The 17583-nt window shown below is 37.2% G+C and overlaps 2 protein-coding genes across 2 annotated transcripts in view; one reads left to right on the top strand and one right to left on the bottom strand.

Moving 5' to 3' along the window:
* The window catches only part of LOC112554389, an 18793-nt gene extending 5399 nt beyond the window's left edge, over positions 1-13394 (top strand). The window contains exons 10-25 of the mRNA XM_025222148.1: positions 3484-3568; positions 3750-3923; positions 4338-4440; positions 4891-4981; positions 5778-5855; positions 6192-6213; positions 6496-6610; positions 7103-7235; positions 7482-7692; positions 7941-8123; positions 8490-8595; positions 8909-9097; positions 9360-9452; positions 10119-11471; positions 11722-11763; positions 12311-13394. Coding sequence (XP_025077933.1) covers positions 3484-3568; positions 3750-3923; positions 4338-4440; positions 4891-4981; positions 5778-5855; positions 6192-6213; positions 6496-6610; positions 7103-7235; positions 7482-7692; positions 7941-8123; positions 8490-8595; positions 8909-9097; positions 9360-9452; positions 10119-11471; positions 11722-11763; positions 12311-12351 — 3019 coding nt within the window. The 3' untranslated portion in view covers positions 12352-13394. The remainder of the gene's footprint in view (positions 1-3483; positions 3569-3749; positions 3924-4337; positions 4441-4890; positions 4982-5777; positions 5856-6191; positions 6214-6495; positions 6611-7102; positions 7236-7481; positions 7693-7940; positions 8124-8489; positions 8596-8908; positions 9098-9359; positions 9453-10118; positions 11472-11721; positions 11764-12310) is intronic.
* On the bottom strand, positions 12647-17583 carry LOC112553775. The gene is made up of 2 exons (XM_025221213.1): positions 17426-17583; positions 12647-17306 (listed from the first exon to the last, which is right to left on the bottom strand). Exon 2 carries the CDS (start codon positions 17282-17284, stop codon positions 15041-15043), a length of 2244 nt encoding a protein of 747 aa, XP_025076998.1. The 5' UTR covers positions 17285-17306; positions 17426-17583; the 3' UTR covers positions 12647-15040.

The raw sequence follows: 17583 nt of genomic DNA on the forward strand, positions 1-17583 counted from the left end.
ACGCAATTAATGCCATCACTGTTCATGTCACCTGGAGGAAGAAAAGTTCTGCCCAGGTTAATATTCTACTTAGTTGTATGTGTATACGCCATGTCATGAAATCAGGCTGGTAACGTAGCCAAGTTGAGCATTTGACCCCTGCCCAAGTCTCAAGCCAGATCAAAATGAGGGAATGTTTTGGAGGGTTTTTCACCTTAAAAATTGACTTTTTCTGTTCTATTTTTGGTTCCTTAGTAGCATCTTTGTCATGAGCTTTCTTGAAGAACACCAAGTTCTCACTAGTTTTGTCAGAAGGAATGAAATAGAGATAAGGTTTTGTTGTTAATTTTTATAGACAACGTGATGAGATAACATGACAAAGAGCAAAAATTCAGATAATCATATAACAAAATATTGAACAAGGCATTATTCATTGGAGAAAGGAATTACTCATCACAAAGAGTTCATATAAAAGAGCGTGTGTGTATGAGAGAGGAAAGGTTGGTTTTTTTTTGTTTTTTTTTTGTTTTTGTTTTGTTTTTTTTTTAATCCATTGAGCTCCACTATCATGTTTGTTTTCAACATTTTTTTGGTTTCTGTGCTGCAAAGGGATAAAAGAGGAAGAGTTGTTGCGTCGTCCTGTAATCACTCCTCAAATCGTGAGCTGTTCCTGCTATTCTTAAAAACAGAGCAGTGTGAAAGTATCCGAAATAGAAAAATTCTGTTGCTTACCCTTGCGAGTCCTTAATGCTGCAAGACAAGAGTGGCAAGAATATTCAGAGTAAGTAATATGTATGAGATCATGTTATATTTGTAATAAAATTCTGTAGTCATGTTAGTTTCATTTTTAAAGGACAAAGCTCCTTTTTTCGTACTTAAGAGTTCTTATAATTCATAGTTGTATTTGTCAGTCAAGCATGGGGTACAAACTTTTGTCAGATCGACACCATACGGAAAATGCTTATTCCATTTGTTTTACTTTTAGATGATCACTAGTAGTCTATTTGAAATTCTTTTACTTATATCATGTTACCACTTTCAAAAGTACGTCTTTTTGTTCCAAGTTGCTTCTTGGGCCTTACTTTTAACACATGCAGCTCCACATGACCCCAGAACATTTGTCATATGGCTTTAATGAAGGCAATGATAGTCTTGAGTGTTGCAAATGTGTAGTGAATAATGATGGTTTAAAAAGTAAAATACATATTATAATTATCAAAATACATATCTATTGTGTATTTCAGTACTAAACTTGCCCTTTTATAAATGAATTACAAATTATTATTCAGCCTTGTAAACACACATTTACTTGTTGTTCTAGCTGCTAACCCTTAATAATAATGATAATTTTTAAGTGCATTTCTCTGCTTGGCAGTGAGCTCAGTGCACTGGAACTAAAGAACAGCTCAAACCAGATATAGTAGCACAGTTTCTAAGCTTTAAAACCAGGGCAGTAGAGGGAGGAAGAGATGATGGGGCTACTGAAGGTAGTCACAGAAAAAAAGTGGGTCTTAAATTTAGCTTTAAAGCATCGAAAGTGGTCACTGTGATAGCAGTAGAGAGGTAAGGCATTCCAGACCCTAGGACTGGAGAAAGAGATGCACCCAAATGTATCTTGTCTGATGCGAGGTTCACATGAGCAACCAACTTAGTGTCAACATTTTGGATGGGTATCCTTAGAACACACTATGAAGGCAGTGATAGCATAGGATGACTACTTTATAATTGAGGTTCCTCAGTCCAGCTCATGATATCATGGTGTGTTCTCTCTCTCCGTGTGTGTGCCACAATTATGCTGTGTCTGATTTACAGGGAGTTGGTAAAAAGAGATTCGCCTGCTGACCAAAAGAATTCAAGAACTTCAATATCGTAAGCAGAAGGAGATGTACAAACTTACTCAAAAGATCTCCATTGGGAGGTAATGCTGATGGCTCTCTCTCTCTTGTAAAGACAACTGATATCGTATTTTATGGTCATGTCTCTCCTGCATAGTATTAACGCTTACCTTATAAATTTGATTCATTTTTTCATTTGCTTCTGTGTGCTAACTTTTGTCTGAAACATCAGCAAGTTCATGTTAACAACATAGGCGACAGTTTTTAGAGGGAGGGAATAAGTCTAAATTACCTTCCTATTTTTTTGGCAGCAACTTGTTTTATGGTATAGCATCCTCAATTTCCATTACAGCCTTTTTTTGTAACTTTCCAAAAAGCATTAATTCGTATACTATACATATTAATTTAAACGTTTTTTTTAGCAATTACAAAGTTTTAATGAAATAATATCTTTTAGCATGTATTATATCTGTGACACCTTCTTCTTTTTTGGGATAATTTAATTTTTACTGCCACATCTATGCCATTTTGCCTTAGCTTAGATTTTTAATCAGTGCATCAGCAGTGTTATTTTCAGACTTTCTTTTATGCTATTGCTCGGAGAGTATTGATGTTGTGCTGTCACAGCAAGCTTGGTGCACAGTGGAGACCAGCGTCCATGATTATTGTCATATGTGTGTGGTTTTTTTGTAGGACACTTTAAGCCTACCTTTGATAGTGGGTAAAGCATTCTCTAAATCAACTTTATTTATATTTTTGCTTTGCATAGTGTCTGCATGTTTATGTGTGCGTGTTTAAAAATAATAATAATATATTTATTTCTATGTTGCTTTTTCCCACCATTAAAGGCAGGCTCAAATCATTTTACTAAAAAACAAAACACAAACATAATAGTAATAATGAATGCTGGTCTCAAAAAAAGTTTTAGAGTCACTGAAAAATGGACGAATTCTTGTGGTAAGATCATCAGGTTAGTTTTACAGTCACTGAGAAATACAGTGGAACCTCGGATAGCAAATATTTCGGATAACAAACAAAAATTTCTTGAAATTTTTGTCTCGGATAGCAAACAAAATTTCAGATAGCGAACAGCCACGTGAACCACACATGACCGACCAGCATGTCATCATTCGCGCTCGCGACACAGTTATGTTCCTTATCTGTATGCATCCTTCTTATTTAGTGATTTTTGTGCTTTGTTTTAATAAGATAATCCTCAATCATGACTCCAAAGAAGATTAAGAGCAATAGTAGTGAGATAATGACAGTGCAATAGGTGTCTAAACATGTTCAATGATATTACCCAAAAGAGGCAGAAGCAGCAGCCACTGCACAAGTTTTTTCCTTCAATCTCAAAGCGACAGAAAAAGGGAAATCCTGTGACCATATGTTGTGGTTCTGGTAACAGGAATAGTAAGGAAACAGTCATCAGACAAGGAGCAGAGTTATCTAGCTGGGACATAAGGAAGGAGAAGTTCGGAAAAATAGGGAAAGAGCAAGCAAAGAAATTTGAACATAGTATGGACAGTTTGTACTGAAATGCGAGAACGAATGGGTAGCCAGTCCAGAAAATGAAGGAAAGGAGTGGCATGGTCCCATTTCCTAGCTTTAAGCACCAGACCACAGTCCTTAGTTTAAAAGTTTTTCTTATTTTCAAAATATCTTTCAGCCCCAAGCCAAAATTTCAACCATCTACTGGTTCAGACATAGATGTGAATGCATATGCTGCAGAGTGTGCTCAACGAGTTCAACGGGTGGGTTTATCCTGCAGACCTCTTATCATTTCTGTTTATCAATAGCATATTAGGTCATATGTCATAAAAACTTTGTTGATCCTGTCACAATCATTGTTTTAAGTCACTGCAATGGAATTAAATGATGTTTGCATGCACCATAGGAACTGTATATGACACATTGTTGATAATATTTCCTTAGGTACGAAAAATGTGGAAGAGTATTGAACATTTCATTGAGAGTACGGCTGAACAGCGAGAGATAGTCTCCTCTGTCATAAACAGGACACAACAGCGTTGTGTCATTGATGCAGCAGATATAAAAGTCAGTGTTCCACATTTCCTGCTCAAAGAATGTGAGCTGGAAATAAGAAGGGTAAGGAAGAGAAATGAGAGTGAGTTCATTTTGATAGTGTGCTTTCCTCTTCTGAAGCTGTTGTTACAAACAGAATCATCTCTTCATCTTTACTATGTTAAAGTTCTTGAACTTTTTCTTTCAGGCTATGAATCTCTTTCCTCACCTTCCTGTCAGTCAGCTAGAGTAACAACATGTGCCAGAGAACTCATTTAATGACTAGTAGCGTGACTGTTCTTGGAACCGAGTTTGTTGTGCAGTAATAACTGGAGAATGGTATTGATGCCTAAAGTGCATGTCCAAAGTTGACAAACCAATCACATCCATCTTTTGGCTGGAATACAGCCTATTTAGTAAAATTTTAATTGATTACTCTTCTCTTATTTTTATTATTCCATGGCTTTTCAAGCATGTGAATGGCTGTTACTGTTGCAGCGACAAGTAGACAACATATATGAGGGTGGGCAGCTCAATCTTCTGAGCCTTTTGCACCTTTGGAACCAGGCCCTGATTATGTACATAAATTACCTACAATCAGGTGTGCTTGTCAAGTCTATTTGTTTTGAGTATTCTTGCAGTGATTATTGATTTTGCATTATAACTACTTTATAGGCATGCACAGGTCTGAACCATATCTGATGCTTATATTATTATACACTCATTGTTTTTACTTTATGTGATTTAGGTCTGCCATACAAGGAAGCTGGAGAAGTAGTAATGTTTATCTTTGAAATGCTTGATAAAATGTCGTTATGATGTGAAAATGTTATCGATTCAATTGTTGCATCATATGAGAAATTTTGATGTGTGTAACACTGTAGAGATATCATTCCGCTTTTTGAATGCAGCATTTTCTCAAGAACAGACGATAATAGTAAAATAACTATAGGTCTATTCAGTGGTCAGCTACAAGTGCTTATGCCCTACTGAAACTGATATTTCAGTGTCTCAATTGAGTTAATATTTCTGAAAACATTTTTCCTGACAGTGGGGCTGAGAGATCTGAGCAATGAAGCTGCTCACCTGAAAACACAGAAAGCTGCATTACAAGCTTACATTTCCAATGCTGCTTCATTAAGGTCAGTTATTGCTTGAAGTTTTAACAAATCATCCACTTTTGCTTATGTTCCAGAATAATAAAAAAGCTTTACTCTTGTAGCAGATTGTGAAAATGTATACAGTAGTAGTGTGTGTGGTTCTGGTTGACCACTCTCCAAACCCAAAACATCTCCCACTCATAACCAAATTTTACAGAAACACCCTTTTTGTATGTGGTAAAGTTGTAGACTATGTTAGGTTTGTGTATTTTTCTCCAGAGCATCATAATTTTATTTTACCCATTGAAAGATGATACTTGTGGCTCCATATTACAAATCTGAGACAGAATACACTTTGGGAATTATTTCAGGTGGTTCCCTGTTTTTATTATTCATAGTTCTAGAAATGGTTGGCAGTGCTATACTGTCAGTCCAAGCATTTAGACTTGTTGGCTAGAGCTTTTAGAGTCTGTTCCTCAGAACCACATTCAGTGGGATATGTAATTATTTTTGTCAGGGTTTTCTTACACAGAAACAGCCCATACCATGCAGAAGATAGGGCTTTGGGTTTTTAGATCCAATTGAAATGATCTTGTTGAGGGGTGTACCAAAGGTTCTTGGGTCTCCAGTCAGATTTAATTTTGTGTTCAGAAGAGGCTTGATTTCTTTGTAGAAAGTGGAGGTCAGTGGTTGTGGATGTAGATGTTAAACACCCTGTTTATTGGTGTGTTTGCCTGCTCTTCCATTTCCATCAAAATCAATGCACAGGTTTTTGGCAAAGATTCTGAGGCCATTGTAGAGTCACTTTGTTAAAAAGATCAGTGGTTTCACCTGGCAGCAACCAGAGTGCACTCAGGGAGTCGGTGAAGAGCATGGTGTTGGTTGTTGCAGCTGGCTTTGTGCTAGAGGTTCTCCTGTGAGAGACTTACAGCAGTAGGCAGCATCACAGTGTCTATCTTCCCTTCCCTTCCTCTTCTCACTTCCTTTGCCCACCCCAGCACACTGCCTGTCACATTAAGAGACATCAACTGGACAACATGGGGTATTCTTGCTGGTATAAAATATAGGTACAGCTTGACAATAAAAGTGTATTTTTATTTATTGACTATAATAGTAGAGTAAATGTGTAACTAAGCATGGTAATGTGTGTGTGATGCTCAAACCTGTTCCTTAGTGCTTTATTATTTAAATATTAGGGAAACAGTGTCCAAACAGCTGCCAAAAAAAAGAAGAGTATTGCTGTTCTTCGCAGACAGTTTCACAGTGGAACAATAGTAAGTTATACAATCTATGTTACCTTTCTTTCAAAAGACAAGAAAACTTTGTAATAGTTTTATTTTTTTAGGTTTTGTTCCTAACTGAACTGTTCTGTCTGATCACTAGAGGAAAGAACTGTCAGATTCCACAGTAAAGTAGTGGTAAACAAGCCCTCTTGTGTTACCTAATTTAACCCAGTTACAGTGCAGAATTTCAAGCATTTCTAGCAGTCTTTCTATGCTGAGCTTTTCATAACATGAAATACTTTCAAGAATCTAAAGACATTGTGTCGTGTTCAGCTGTCCCAGGGCCTTGGTCTCCAAGCACCATCTCCTCCTGTGACTTTTGACCCACCAGAAGGCCACAGTGGAACAACCCCAACAGGACAATTATTAAGACTGACTCCAGAATACGGTAACTCCTTCCTCATCTCTTCAGATCTGTTGTTAACTTCTTTGCTGGTCATTTTCACACAAAATCTATAAGCTCAAAATGTCAGCTTATGATTTCTGCAGACTAAGTAAAATGTACTTGTACCTTGGTAGAAGGATATTTATTTTTTATTTTCCATTCACTTTTTAAAATAGATCTGTGTCAATAAATCCTGTGGCTAACTACTTCTCCACAAATCAAATAATATGTAGTGCAATGTGTTATATTCTGGAAGAAAATAATTATAATCACTAAATAGATCTCAAGAAGTCAAAAGATTAAAAATTGCGAGAAACTGGGAACATTTTTTTTCCTTAACATTTAAAGAAGTTAAAAGAGTATAACTTATTGAGGCAGAATTCTTATAAGCACTAAATTTTAATGTGCAAAATGTAGGATTTATTCGGCACCAAAGTTTCAGCTTGCCATCTTAGCCAAAAACCATGAAAGCTACTACAAAATATTTTCATGCAGAGAACACCCCTGAGGCTGCCATGAGCATTGCTAAGGCAATCTCAACATCATCCCGCAGGAACATAGCGAAAGAGTTTCATCCAACAGCTTTTGGCCTTGAAACACAGAACACTAGTAGCAACAATTCCAACAGGTAACTTTTGCTGTCAGATCTGGATAGAACACTGGTGACTAATATGTTAGCCTCATTCACTCTTTATTACTGGAGATAACCCATTGATAAATAGTAGCATTCCAAGGAGTGTGAAATAAAAGGATTACAAGCGAAATCATTCAAAATTCACACTGTTTTTAATACCTTTTAACTTTTCTGGCAAAGACTCATTGTTTTTCGTCATTCCACATTATCTATGAATTATCAGAGGTTTATTTTATTTAGGTTTCCCCAGGAAGAGATGACTTCACAAAGAGAATCACGTGTTCCATCAGCAAAACAAGGAAGTCAACACCCCCATTCAGTGTCCAAAATGCAGTCATTACCACAAAATAAAAATACAAAACTTCTCAAAGGGAAGAGCACTACTTTGCAACCAAGAATCATCAGACATGTCAGTCGGCAGAGAGTGACAGACAACTTTCCTGCAAAGCATGTCAGTGGCGCTATCCATATAAATTGATATAAATGAGGTGTGAAAATGTGTGTCCTTGCGGGCCTGTGCCTGTATACATGTGCATATCTTGCCAATCCTGCACCGTTCCCAAAGAATCTATGTCTCATTAACATCGAACTACCATCTACCTCAGATAGCAGATCAAAGCAGAAATCATACATAGTTCACTGCTGTGTTTATATTTGTTGGTATATTTAGTAGATCTCACATGAAAGGTAATTTTACAGAAAGGGACTCCGAAGGTGAGGCCATCCTCCTACAGACAGCAACAACCTCTGGCCAGTACACCAGAGAAAAAGCGACCAGGGGAAGCTAGCAACTCTGTCAAGGTTTTGCATTCATCAAGAGATGATCTTTTTAAAGTCAAGAACAACAAGAGTGATAATGCACACAACTTACTTATTGATAAGGTTTTTATCAGATGCATCAGTTTTTTGTTATTGTAGTTTTTAATCAAAGAAGCTATGCTGGCTCAATAGTGTTTTTGCATTCCTTAGCGAGCAAAACAAGTTACATTTGTTTCAACCTTTGGAGTAATTTTTAAGAGTTTTAAATACTATGCACAGATTTTATTCTGTCATCTATCTCCAATGAAAGTATTTTTCTTCACTAGGTAGTACTTGCTTGACCTTGTATTTCTGTCGGTCATCATCGATGGATGAATAATAACAGTAGTGCAGTGAGATAAGGGAATTACTACACACATGAACATTTAAGAAGACATCAACAGTTAACAGCCGTTCTTCCTGCATACCATATAAATTGTTTATTAACAGGTTGTTAATGCAGTCATGCAAGAAGATAAAGGACATAAAAATCATCTGCAGGATCCTGTAATACTTTCCACTTTTTCGCCATCTCTTGTTAAAGACCAGAGTGCAGGTAAGCACTGGCTTGATGTCAAGTTTGGTTTTGGAAACTGTTTTGTTATAAATATTGTTAAAATGCTTAACAAGAAATGCTCTCCAACATTAATTTTTAACTGCACAGTCCCACTTTTTAAGGCAAATGTTTGCAAGAATGCCCTCATGTTCACACAAAATATTTGCGCATCATTTTAAAAATAATTTTATTTTTAATTTCAAGTAAGTTCATTGCATTTTAAAATTACTTGCTATCATATTTTTTTATCTGCAATTCATTTGTAAGCATTTGTCTAAAATCATTGGTGTGGTTAAATGTTTATTTTGAGCAGCAGAAGAAGATCATTTCAAAGTTGGAGCATCACCTTCACAGGACCCTTTTTCAACACCTAAAAATACACCTAGATTTTCAGGGTCTCGCACAAAACTCCAGCAGCAGGAAGCTACATCCAACCACACATCCTTCAGCCATCAAACTGATGCAGAAGACTGGAATGTAGAGAATCCTACTATAGCATTTGGTCAGTAATGGCTATTTCTGTTGCTATCATTGTCAAAGTGTTGAGATTTACCTTAAGGCCATATGATAAAATACTGGTCTAGATTATTTTGCAGTTTTCCCCAATTTTAGGTGTATTTGTGGTATTTTGATACAGAATGCACAAGAAGATCCAAGGTTTATCTGTGGAAAAACCCTCACATTCGGGATGTGCATTCGTCTCTTATGGAATTACTGTTGTGAAGGAAAATTCATTCACATTATTTTCCTTTGGTCTCATACAGAGCAGAATGCCTTTCTTAAACATGACTTGATTCACCGCAGCCCTCTGGAGCAGGATATACGGCGTATGTGGCAGGATATGATCACTGACACTGGTAAGGCCTGGACCCCTCTTGCAAAAAGAGCTTATTATGCTATGTAAAATTCTGTGATAAGATTTTTTTATGTTAATTGGTGTGTGTTATTTGGTTAATTTCTTGATTTTTTTTTTTTTTGAACTTTTATTTCATTAAAGTTTATATACTAGGTACTTTTGTTAGTCAAGAACGCTATCCCAGTTTGTGAAAAGGACTTGACAAAATATCCTTCTTGTTGGTGACCAGTTGTTTCCAGCAGCTACAGCCAGAGCAAAACATTTGAAATTGGTGTAGCAGGTGAGAGGGGTCTGTGATGATGCTGACAGCTTTTAACTGCACAACCCTGGTGTATAGATCACCTGATGGTCTTTGTATTGATAGTGAGCTAGTGATGTGGCTGGCAATCTTGACCACCCTCATCTTTAATGCAGAGAATACCATGACACAATTACACATTGAATGTTGAAATGTTCTTGATCATGCTGCAATACTGATTCAAGTACAGGGCCACTGACACCGAAATTCTTCAAGTACTAATGTACTCTTTTGGAAACAATGTTAGGGTACTTCTGGAAAGATAGTTTGTTATCTAGCACTGTGCTCAGATACCTAAAACTTTGCACCTAATCTACTGGCTCACTTCCAGTAACCAAAGATATATGGACATCTGTATCTTTGTTCTAGAGAGAGCTGGGTCTGACGTCAGTTCAGAGAAGCTGATGGAAGACAATCTGCCTCCTGATGTGACTTCACCCACTGTGACATCTTTAAATAAAAGCTTTGTAAAGACTGGCAGTTCCATATCTTCAGGCACCAGCAGATCATGTCTGTGGTCTCCTGCTCATTCTTCATCCTCTGGAGAAGATCACCCAAACTTCATTAAAATTAATGAGAAAGATGATGTCACACCACATTCTTCCTTCCTTGCTGTGGCAGTTAAAGAAATGTCAACCAAAAATGTAGTGGACTTGGACACAGATGATCCAGTTCTTGATGACACTTTGATAGGCAAAGGAGTGCTCTTTTCCACTTCATTTGATGAAGATTCCTTGGAAGGAGTGAATTATGCTGAGCAGGTTAACACCTGGGAAGAACTTACATCAGCTTTGTATGAAGCAGCAGAGGACCTTGGAGCTGAATCAGAGGGAAAAGATGAAGACCTCAAGTCTTTTGATGTGACGGATCTGTTTCCAGAGAAATCTTCTAATGCCACAGTAACTGAATCAGGTTTGTTGGCAGACAGTAAAAAATTGAAAAATGAAATGGTAACAGCTGGTAAACAGCTTCTTGTGCAAACTGATCCTACTTTGGACAAGTATGCAGATCTTGGAACAGAAACTGGTATTAGAGATGAATGTACACCGAAGCCTGGTCAGACACTTCAACAGTCTGATACCAGATCATATTCAGCTAACACAGTTTCTCAAGATGCATCTAAAAATTTTCCAAAAAATTATGTAAGCGATGAAGGCGAAGATGTTGAGCTGGCAAGAACCAGTTCTCTAGTCATAAGCAGCTCCACAGCAAAAAGTGCCTCAGAACTTGACAAATCATCAGCTGGCCAAGTACACAACTCACTAACCAAAGACTCGGCCATAAAGAAAGTTGAGTTTACTTCCCATGCATCCAGTTTGCCTACTGCCCCAGCAGTCTCTTGTCTTGATGACTTACCTGATGACAGTTCTCATCAAGTTTCAAGTTTGTGGGCATTGGATGATTCTTTCACACCTTTACAGTCTGGTTTGCTTTTGGAAGGAAAATCTCCAATGAGATGCCAGGCACAACAAATAAATGTGTGCCTGCCAGCGAGTAGTGGGGAAAGTACTAAGACTGCACCCGAGTTTGAGCTCTCTAGTGATGGAGATGACAAAGACATAATGGCCCGTGTGAGCAAACTCCGACTGATGGCTGCCCAGGCACTACAAAACTGCCAGGACATCAATGAAGTTAGCAAGGATGAGGAGGAAGAGGGTGTCAGCCTGAATGGAGCAACAACTCTCCAGACCTCACAGCATCAAAGTGAATTTGTGGGGAAAGGTATGTTCCACTTTTAACATATGGAAAGAATCTTGTTGGTGAGGTTTAACTTAAGGTTTATTTTTTTTTCTTCCAACTTCACTGGACCAAAGTTTTTTTTATACACAGAAATACCATTATTAGCAAGAATTTTACATGTTTTATAAAATTTTTTATTGTATGTATATATTGTAAAAGATCATGTTCTGTGCGCTGTTTTTTAATATCTGTAAGCCATGAGTTTATTTACATCAGCATGTGTGATTTACAGATAATAGCCACTACAGTGCTTCAGATCATCTGGATATATTTGGTAAGTGCTGACTGGTAGACATGGTATAGGAATGTAGAAAATACGAAATGATAATTGTAGCAAAATAAAATCTAATCAAATGAGAAGCATTAACCCCTTTATCCTTTGTATCTCCCTGGTTCCAGCTCAAGGTTCACACATTTTCTTCACAAAAATCATTTCTAAAATATATCTTGCTTAGAAACTGCCCAGAAGTCTTCCTTTTAAATGCCAAAACAGTTGAAACTGCTAAAATGTGACAAATAGAGTTGATCATTTGAATCAGACATCACTTAATGCAGTTCATTTATAACTATTCTCTAAGTATTATTAATTATGCCAACCTAGACATTATTATATGCACTTAGGTAAATCAACGATTGGATGTTTATAAAACGTCAAGGCCATCTAGGGTCAGAGTCCCCAATATTTTGTTTGGCAGACCCTAATAATTTACTTAGCTTTAGTCTTATTGAAATGAACTTATTTAATACCTTTTATATCTTGCAGTTTGCATTTTGGATGTATATACTTTATTTTTATTTTTTTTTAACTTTATTTCTACCAGACCAAGATGACTCTGTTCTTCTACCCGCTTCACCATCTTGATAGCTAGCAGTCTGCTTTTTACCTGTATATATTTCAAGTCAGCCAACAGCTGGAGATGACAACTATGTAAAGCCACAAAACCTTGACGAATCTACATTTTAACTGTTGGAACACCTTCCACAGGCATTATTTCTAGAAGCACCACTACCTGTTCATTATTCTTTTTTTGATATGATTTACTGTCATCAGACTCTCTTCGGGCTCTACATTTAAAACAGAATATGTGTTTTATGCATGTTCTAACCAGTAAAAATAATCAGTGTTTACAAACAGTGAAAAAGTAAAGTAGTAAAGATTGATGCCATAGATCATTTTATTTTATCCACACACCTGTATTTGGCAACAGCAGTCTTATATCAACATTTTGGCTTGTACACAATTTTGTATTAAAAATAATGTTAAAAGGTACACCAAAAGAGATACATGTACAAGGTGAGTGCTGAAAACTTTGGCAAGAAGAACATCTTAATGGTGGGATTGCAATTTTGTTACACCTTAATGTATATTTTCATACACATGTATGTGTTGTTTATTCCTTGTTACTCCTCAAGGAGCATAGGGTCGCATATACACATTTATAAACATCTTAATTTATAAAAAGAAGATAGCATAGTGGTTAGAGCAAATACATCTGAATCCCCATGGTGCATATGTGCAGACATACTTTCAAGTTCAATACCTGTAAGGGGCAGCCTAGTTCTGAAGCTGCAGGCATAAAGGGTTGGGGAAGGCATGGCAGCCAGGGAGAGATGGCCCTAAGAAAAGTGAGGGCTCTAACAACTGTCACTCTTTTATAACCATATGGTTATTGGGACTACCTTTACCCTTACCCCTTTTTTCTTTATATAATTTTATATAAAATGCTTCTTTATCCTGGCAGCAGGCAGACTTTTCAACTTAAGATGTTAACTTATGAATTAGTGTTGTAAATTGTATAAAATTTGTGTGAGAAAGTGTGGGTGTGTGATTGACACTATTGTAATGACAAATTCTGATGTTCTTAATTTTCTGCAAGGATGAATAAAATATTGTTACTGTCAAAAGCTTTTCTTTACTACAAGCAAAATCTGAAATTATATGAATGCAATATCTGCAAATCATTAACAGTAGTTTTGGGAGAAAACAGTTTTAAAAACATTTTACATTATAGACAGTAGTAAAGTTGTGACAAAATACAAAAGTGCTGAAATTAACACTATTAAACACAAGTACAATATCTTAAAAGTGAAAACTGCAGTCTAAAAAGTCTTTAAATTCTTATACAGGTGTGGTGGGAGTGTTTGTGTAGCAGGGGTTAAAACCTGCAATAATCCACATGGTTTGTCTGATCCTCACCAAATTTTGCAGGTACACTCCATTAGTCTACAGGAAATGTATTTATAGATGCCATTAATGGCTCCAAACGAAGAAAAATATATCTGTTGCATGCTCTCACAACATAATAAAAACCAAAAGGGACAGAGTGGGATAGGGGAATGAGCAAACATGGCAGCTAGCACAACTTTTATTTTCATCATCACCACCAGCATCTTGCCTCCCTTTTCCTTGGAGCTGCTTCACATCGATACACTGGTCTGAAAACCTTCCTAAAGAAAGGATAGCACCTAGACAACACCCAGTTCCTGGCTAATTATCAAAAATATTCAGACACCTCCATTTCTTAAGTACTTGCACTTCAAAGCTTATAAACAAAACAATTTTAAAATGTAACATACAAGTATTGAAAGACCATAGCATATTAAAGTCAATAAATATGCATGTGTGTGACATTGTCTCCACACTTCTGAGTCTGCTCTCTCTCCCTCCTGGCTTAAACACAGAGGCATAAGAGACTGCTATAATAGAATGGGCATAACTGCTTAAATGCCATAAACAGCATTACAGTTTAACAAACTCATAATGTTTTAACTGCCTCTTTTGTCCTGAAACTGAACAGTACTCTCTCCCTATATCCCGAAAATATAATTAACTTTGTAAACGTTTTATTCCTCAAAAATATTTTAAGCACCTTTTTTGTTTACACTTTTGGTGTCAGATACTGGAATGCCAGTTGCATTGCAGATTACATTTACAAAGCATCAGAAATAAGGAAAAGCTGTAGTAACATTGACTAAAAACATTTACATTTAAGATATCCACATTTCATACAGAAATGTTAGTTTCCTAACAATGATCATATGATGTATAGAAACAAATGCTAGATGAATATCTGTGCTTGCACCTGTGTAACATACATGATGGTATGGTGATTGTGAGTAGTATGTTTACATGACTGTATGGTGACTAATGGCTCGATGCATCTCTGTGCATATACATGATTGTATAGAGACTAATGGCTTGATACATACCCATGTTTATACATGCGTGAGTGAAAGTCTTGTGGTGAGCATATATATAATATAGATGATGGCACCATAAATTATCTGTAAATCAGATGAAATATTCTGTAAATGTCAATAAATAATAAAACTAATTCATGCAAAAAAGAAACAGATATGGTACTGTTTCTTGGTCAGAAAGCTCAGTGTGAGTAGAAGTCCCGATGAATCCCAAAGCCAGCATGAAGTGACTGTTGGTTACACATGCATGGAACTTTTTCTACTAGAATTTCTACCAGCTTGAAATATAATGTAGTCTCAATTCATTATCTTGCCATACTCAATAACAATAACAAACTTGCATTATCGTGTTATCCAAAAATGAAAAACTCATATTCCCACATTTCTTCTGAATAGTCATCTTTCATACACTGTTTCAGTCCTGTTTCCTGAAGTCGTGCATCAATAAATGCAAGCATACTTTCTATATCTTCAGACTGCAAGCTGGCAAGCAAATTTTCCTGCCGCTTAGATGTAAGGAGAGGCAACAGTTTTAGTGCAGGCATTTGTTTCTGCAGGTGTAGATTGTGTAAAACAAAATCTGGCATCCATTCATTCCGCAATGCAGCCTTCAAAAACAAAATGCAGTCAGACAAACGATCAGGTAGGCAAGAAAGTTCCCAGGCCCCTGGATGGCTCTCCAGGAGAAGAAAGCAAACAACCGAATCTAAAACATGGGGATGCACTTCACCACTGCGCAGCAAGGTGTCTTTCCCACTGTGTGAAAACAAAGCTCGCAGAATCTGCTGACACATCACATGACATCCTTCTATACTACAGGCCTTAAGTTTTCGGTCTGCAAATGACATAAAAGAAGATACAACATTTGTGTTGCTAAGCTGCCACTGTAAGTCAGCAGAGATGCCCTGGCTTCGATCTCGCATGATGCTGGGTCTAACTCGATTGCTTGTGGCTTGAGTAGAACTGCCTTTGAGTGAGGCCATCTGTGGAACAGCATACAACACAGGCAAAGGGTCACATTCATGAGGTGTCACACATATTGCTGGTGTTAGATGAACTAAAATCTGTGCCATTCCCAAACCATTGCCATTAAGAATCTTTGTTTCAATGCACAAAACAAGGTCTTCATAAGGGGCCAAATAAATTTTCAGAGGCAACCACTCTATAGCAGATAAGTTCTTTGATTTTAGCCGTTCCACAGCATTGACAACCAGGCTCTGTGTTGCTTGGATAACTTCCTTCTGTGAAAGGAAATGACCAAATGATCCTCCAACACAATCCCTGACCAACAACCTGTGCACTGCACTTCTAGATCCTGACGCCTGCTCCTTCACACCCAATAAAAGTTTTCCAGCAGGTATGTCTTCATGCATACCATAATGAAACACCATCAACTCCAAACTGCCATTAAGATGCAAAAAAAGCATCACATTAAAACGATTTGCTTTTCCAATGCATGTGCCATTGGCAGCGCTGCCAAAACTGCAAAAGTCCACAATTTTAATTGGCTGATCCTCCTCCACACATCCAAAGACCAATTCATTCTGTAGGAGTGTCAGTACATAATTAATGATCAAAGTTGCTGCAGACCATTGTTCAGGCTTAACTGGACAAGCCTGCTGATAAAACTGCAAAACGGTACTCAGTCGACGGTCCTGCACTGCACTAACGTCCAATTCTGGAGCTGTCTTATTCCATCTCATCTTCAGTTCCATATCCACAACTTTCTGCCACATTTGAATCTCAGCTTTGGTAGATACTGTCCCCACTGCCAACAGAGGGCGTGATGTAGGCATTCGCCATTTGGGACGTTTCATGCTTCCCTTGTGTTGTGTTCTAGGAGGTGGTAAAGATTCTGGTGATGTCTCAGATGATTCTGAAAAAGCTGCTGTCATTCCTAAAATATGATCAAGTTCCATAAGGAAATGATTCACAGTACAACTGAAAAGTTCTACTACGTTCGGCCTGGATACCACTTGCATAGGTGACAATTTTCTACTTGAACTGTAAAAGGGAAGTAAAATGGGTATAAGACGAGACTGCTGGGTGTACTCATTAACAGATTGCACAGTGTCAATATTCTGAACTTTTAATTCACTATTATCAGTTTTTCCAATCTCTTGTTGCCTGGGCACAGCATCATTATTTGTGGCATTAAATGTTTTTTCGTTATCCTTTGAATTATTTTCGGCCAGTTTTACAATTTTTTCACCACAATACTGCTTTCGCTTCTTCATGAACAGAAGTAAAAGGGTAAATGTAAGAAAAACTGCTATGCACATGGAACATAGAACAATTGAGAAGAAAGAAGCCATGTATGAAACATTTAGTACATTTTCACATCCATCCAATTCTTCTTTGTCAACACTCATCGCAGTGTCTGTTTCACGATTGTTGTTCCAGTTGAGCAGCCAAGGAAAGGCACTTTCCAAAACAGCAGAAAATGAATCACCAACATAAGAATCATCAGGCGGTTCTTCATCCATCGATGTTTCTCTGGCATCAGGATTGCTGCTGCAGCTTCTCACAGACAGCTTTACACTAATGTTGATAAATGATGATGGGATGAAACCGTCAAACCACGCATCAACCATTTTGCTGGACTGTATGCAGGATCTGAAAAAAAAAATCACATTGTCTTCATCACTTATATGGTTATATGGTTATTTCTGCTACAAATGTGTGAAAACTTTGACTTACGAATGAATAAATCAATGTTTTATATATAATATTACCTTATATTGATAAATTCTATCTGGAATGAAAGACACTTGTTCGTAGCATTGTGCTGTTAAAACTGTTGAGGTATCTCTCCCGACCACAAGTTTCCAAATAAAGTCTGTTCTTCCAGCTCAATGATTTATCCGCGTCGAAGGGAAGTAATCCTCATGGT

The sequence above is a fragment of the Pomacea canaliculata genome, linkage group LG13 (genome assembly GCF_003073045.1).
Source record: "Pomacea canaliculata isolate SZHN2017 linkage group LG13, ASM307304v1, whole genome shotgun sequence".
NCBI classification, from domain to species: Eukaryota; Metazoa; Mollusca; class Gastropoda; order Architaenioglossa; family Ampullariidae; genus Pomacea; species Pomacea canaliculata.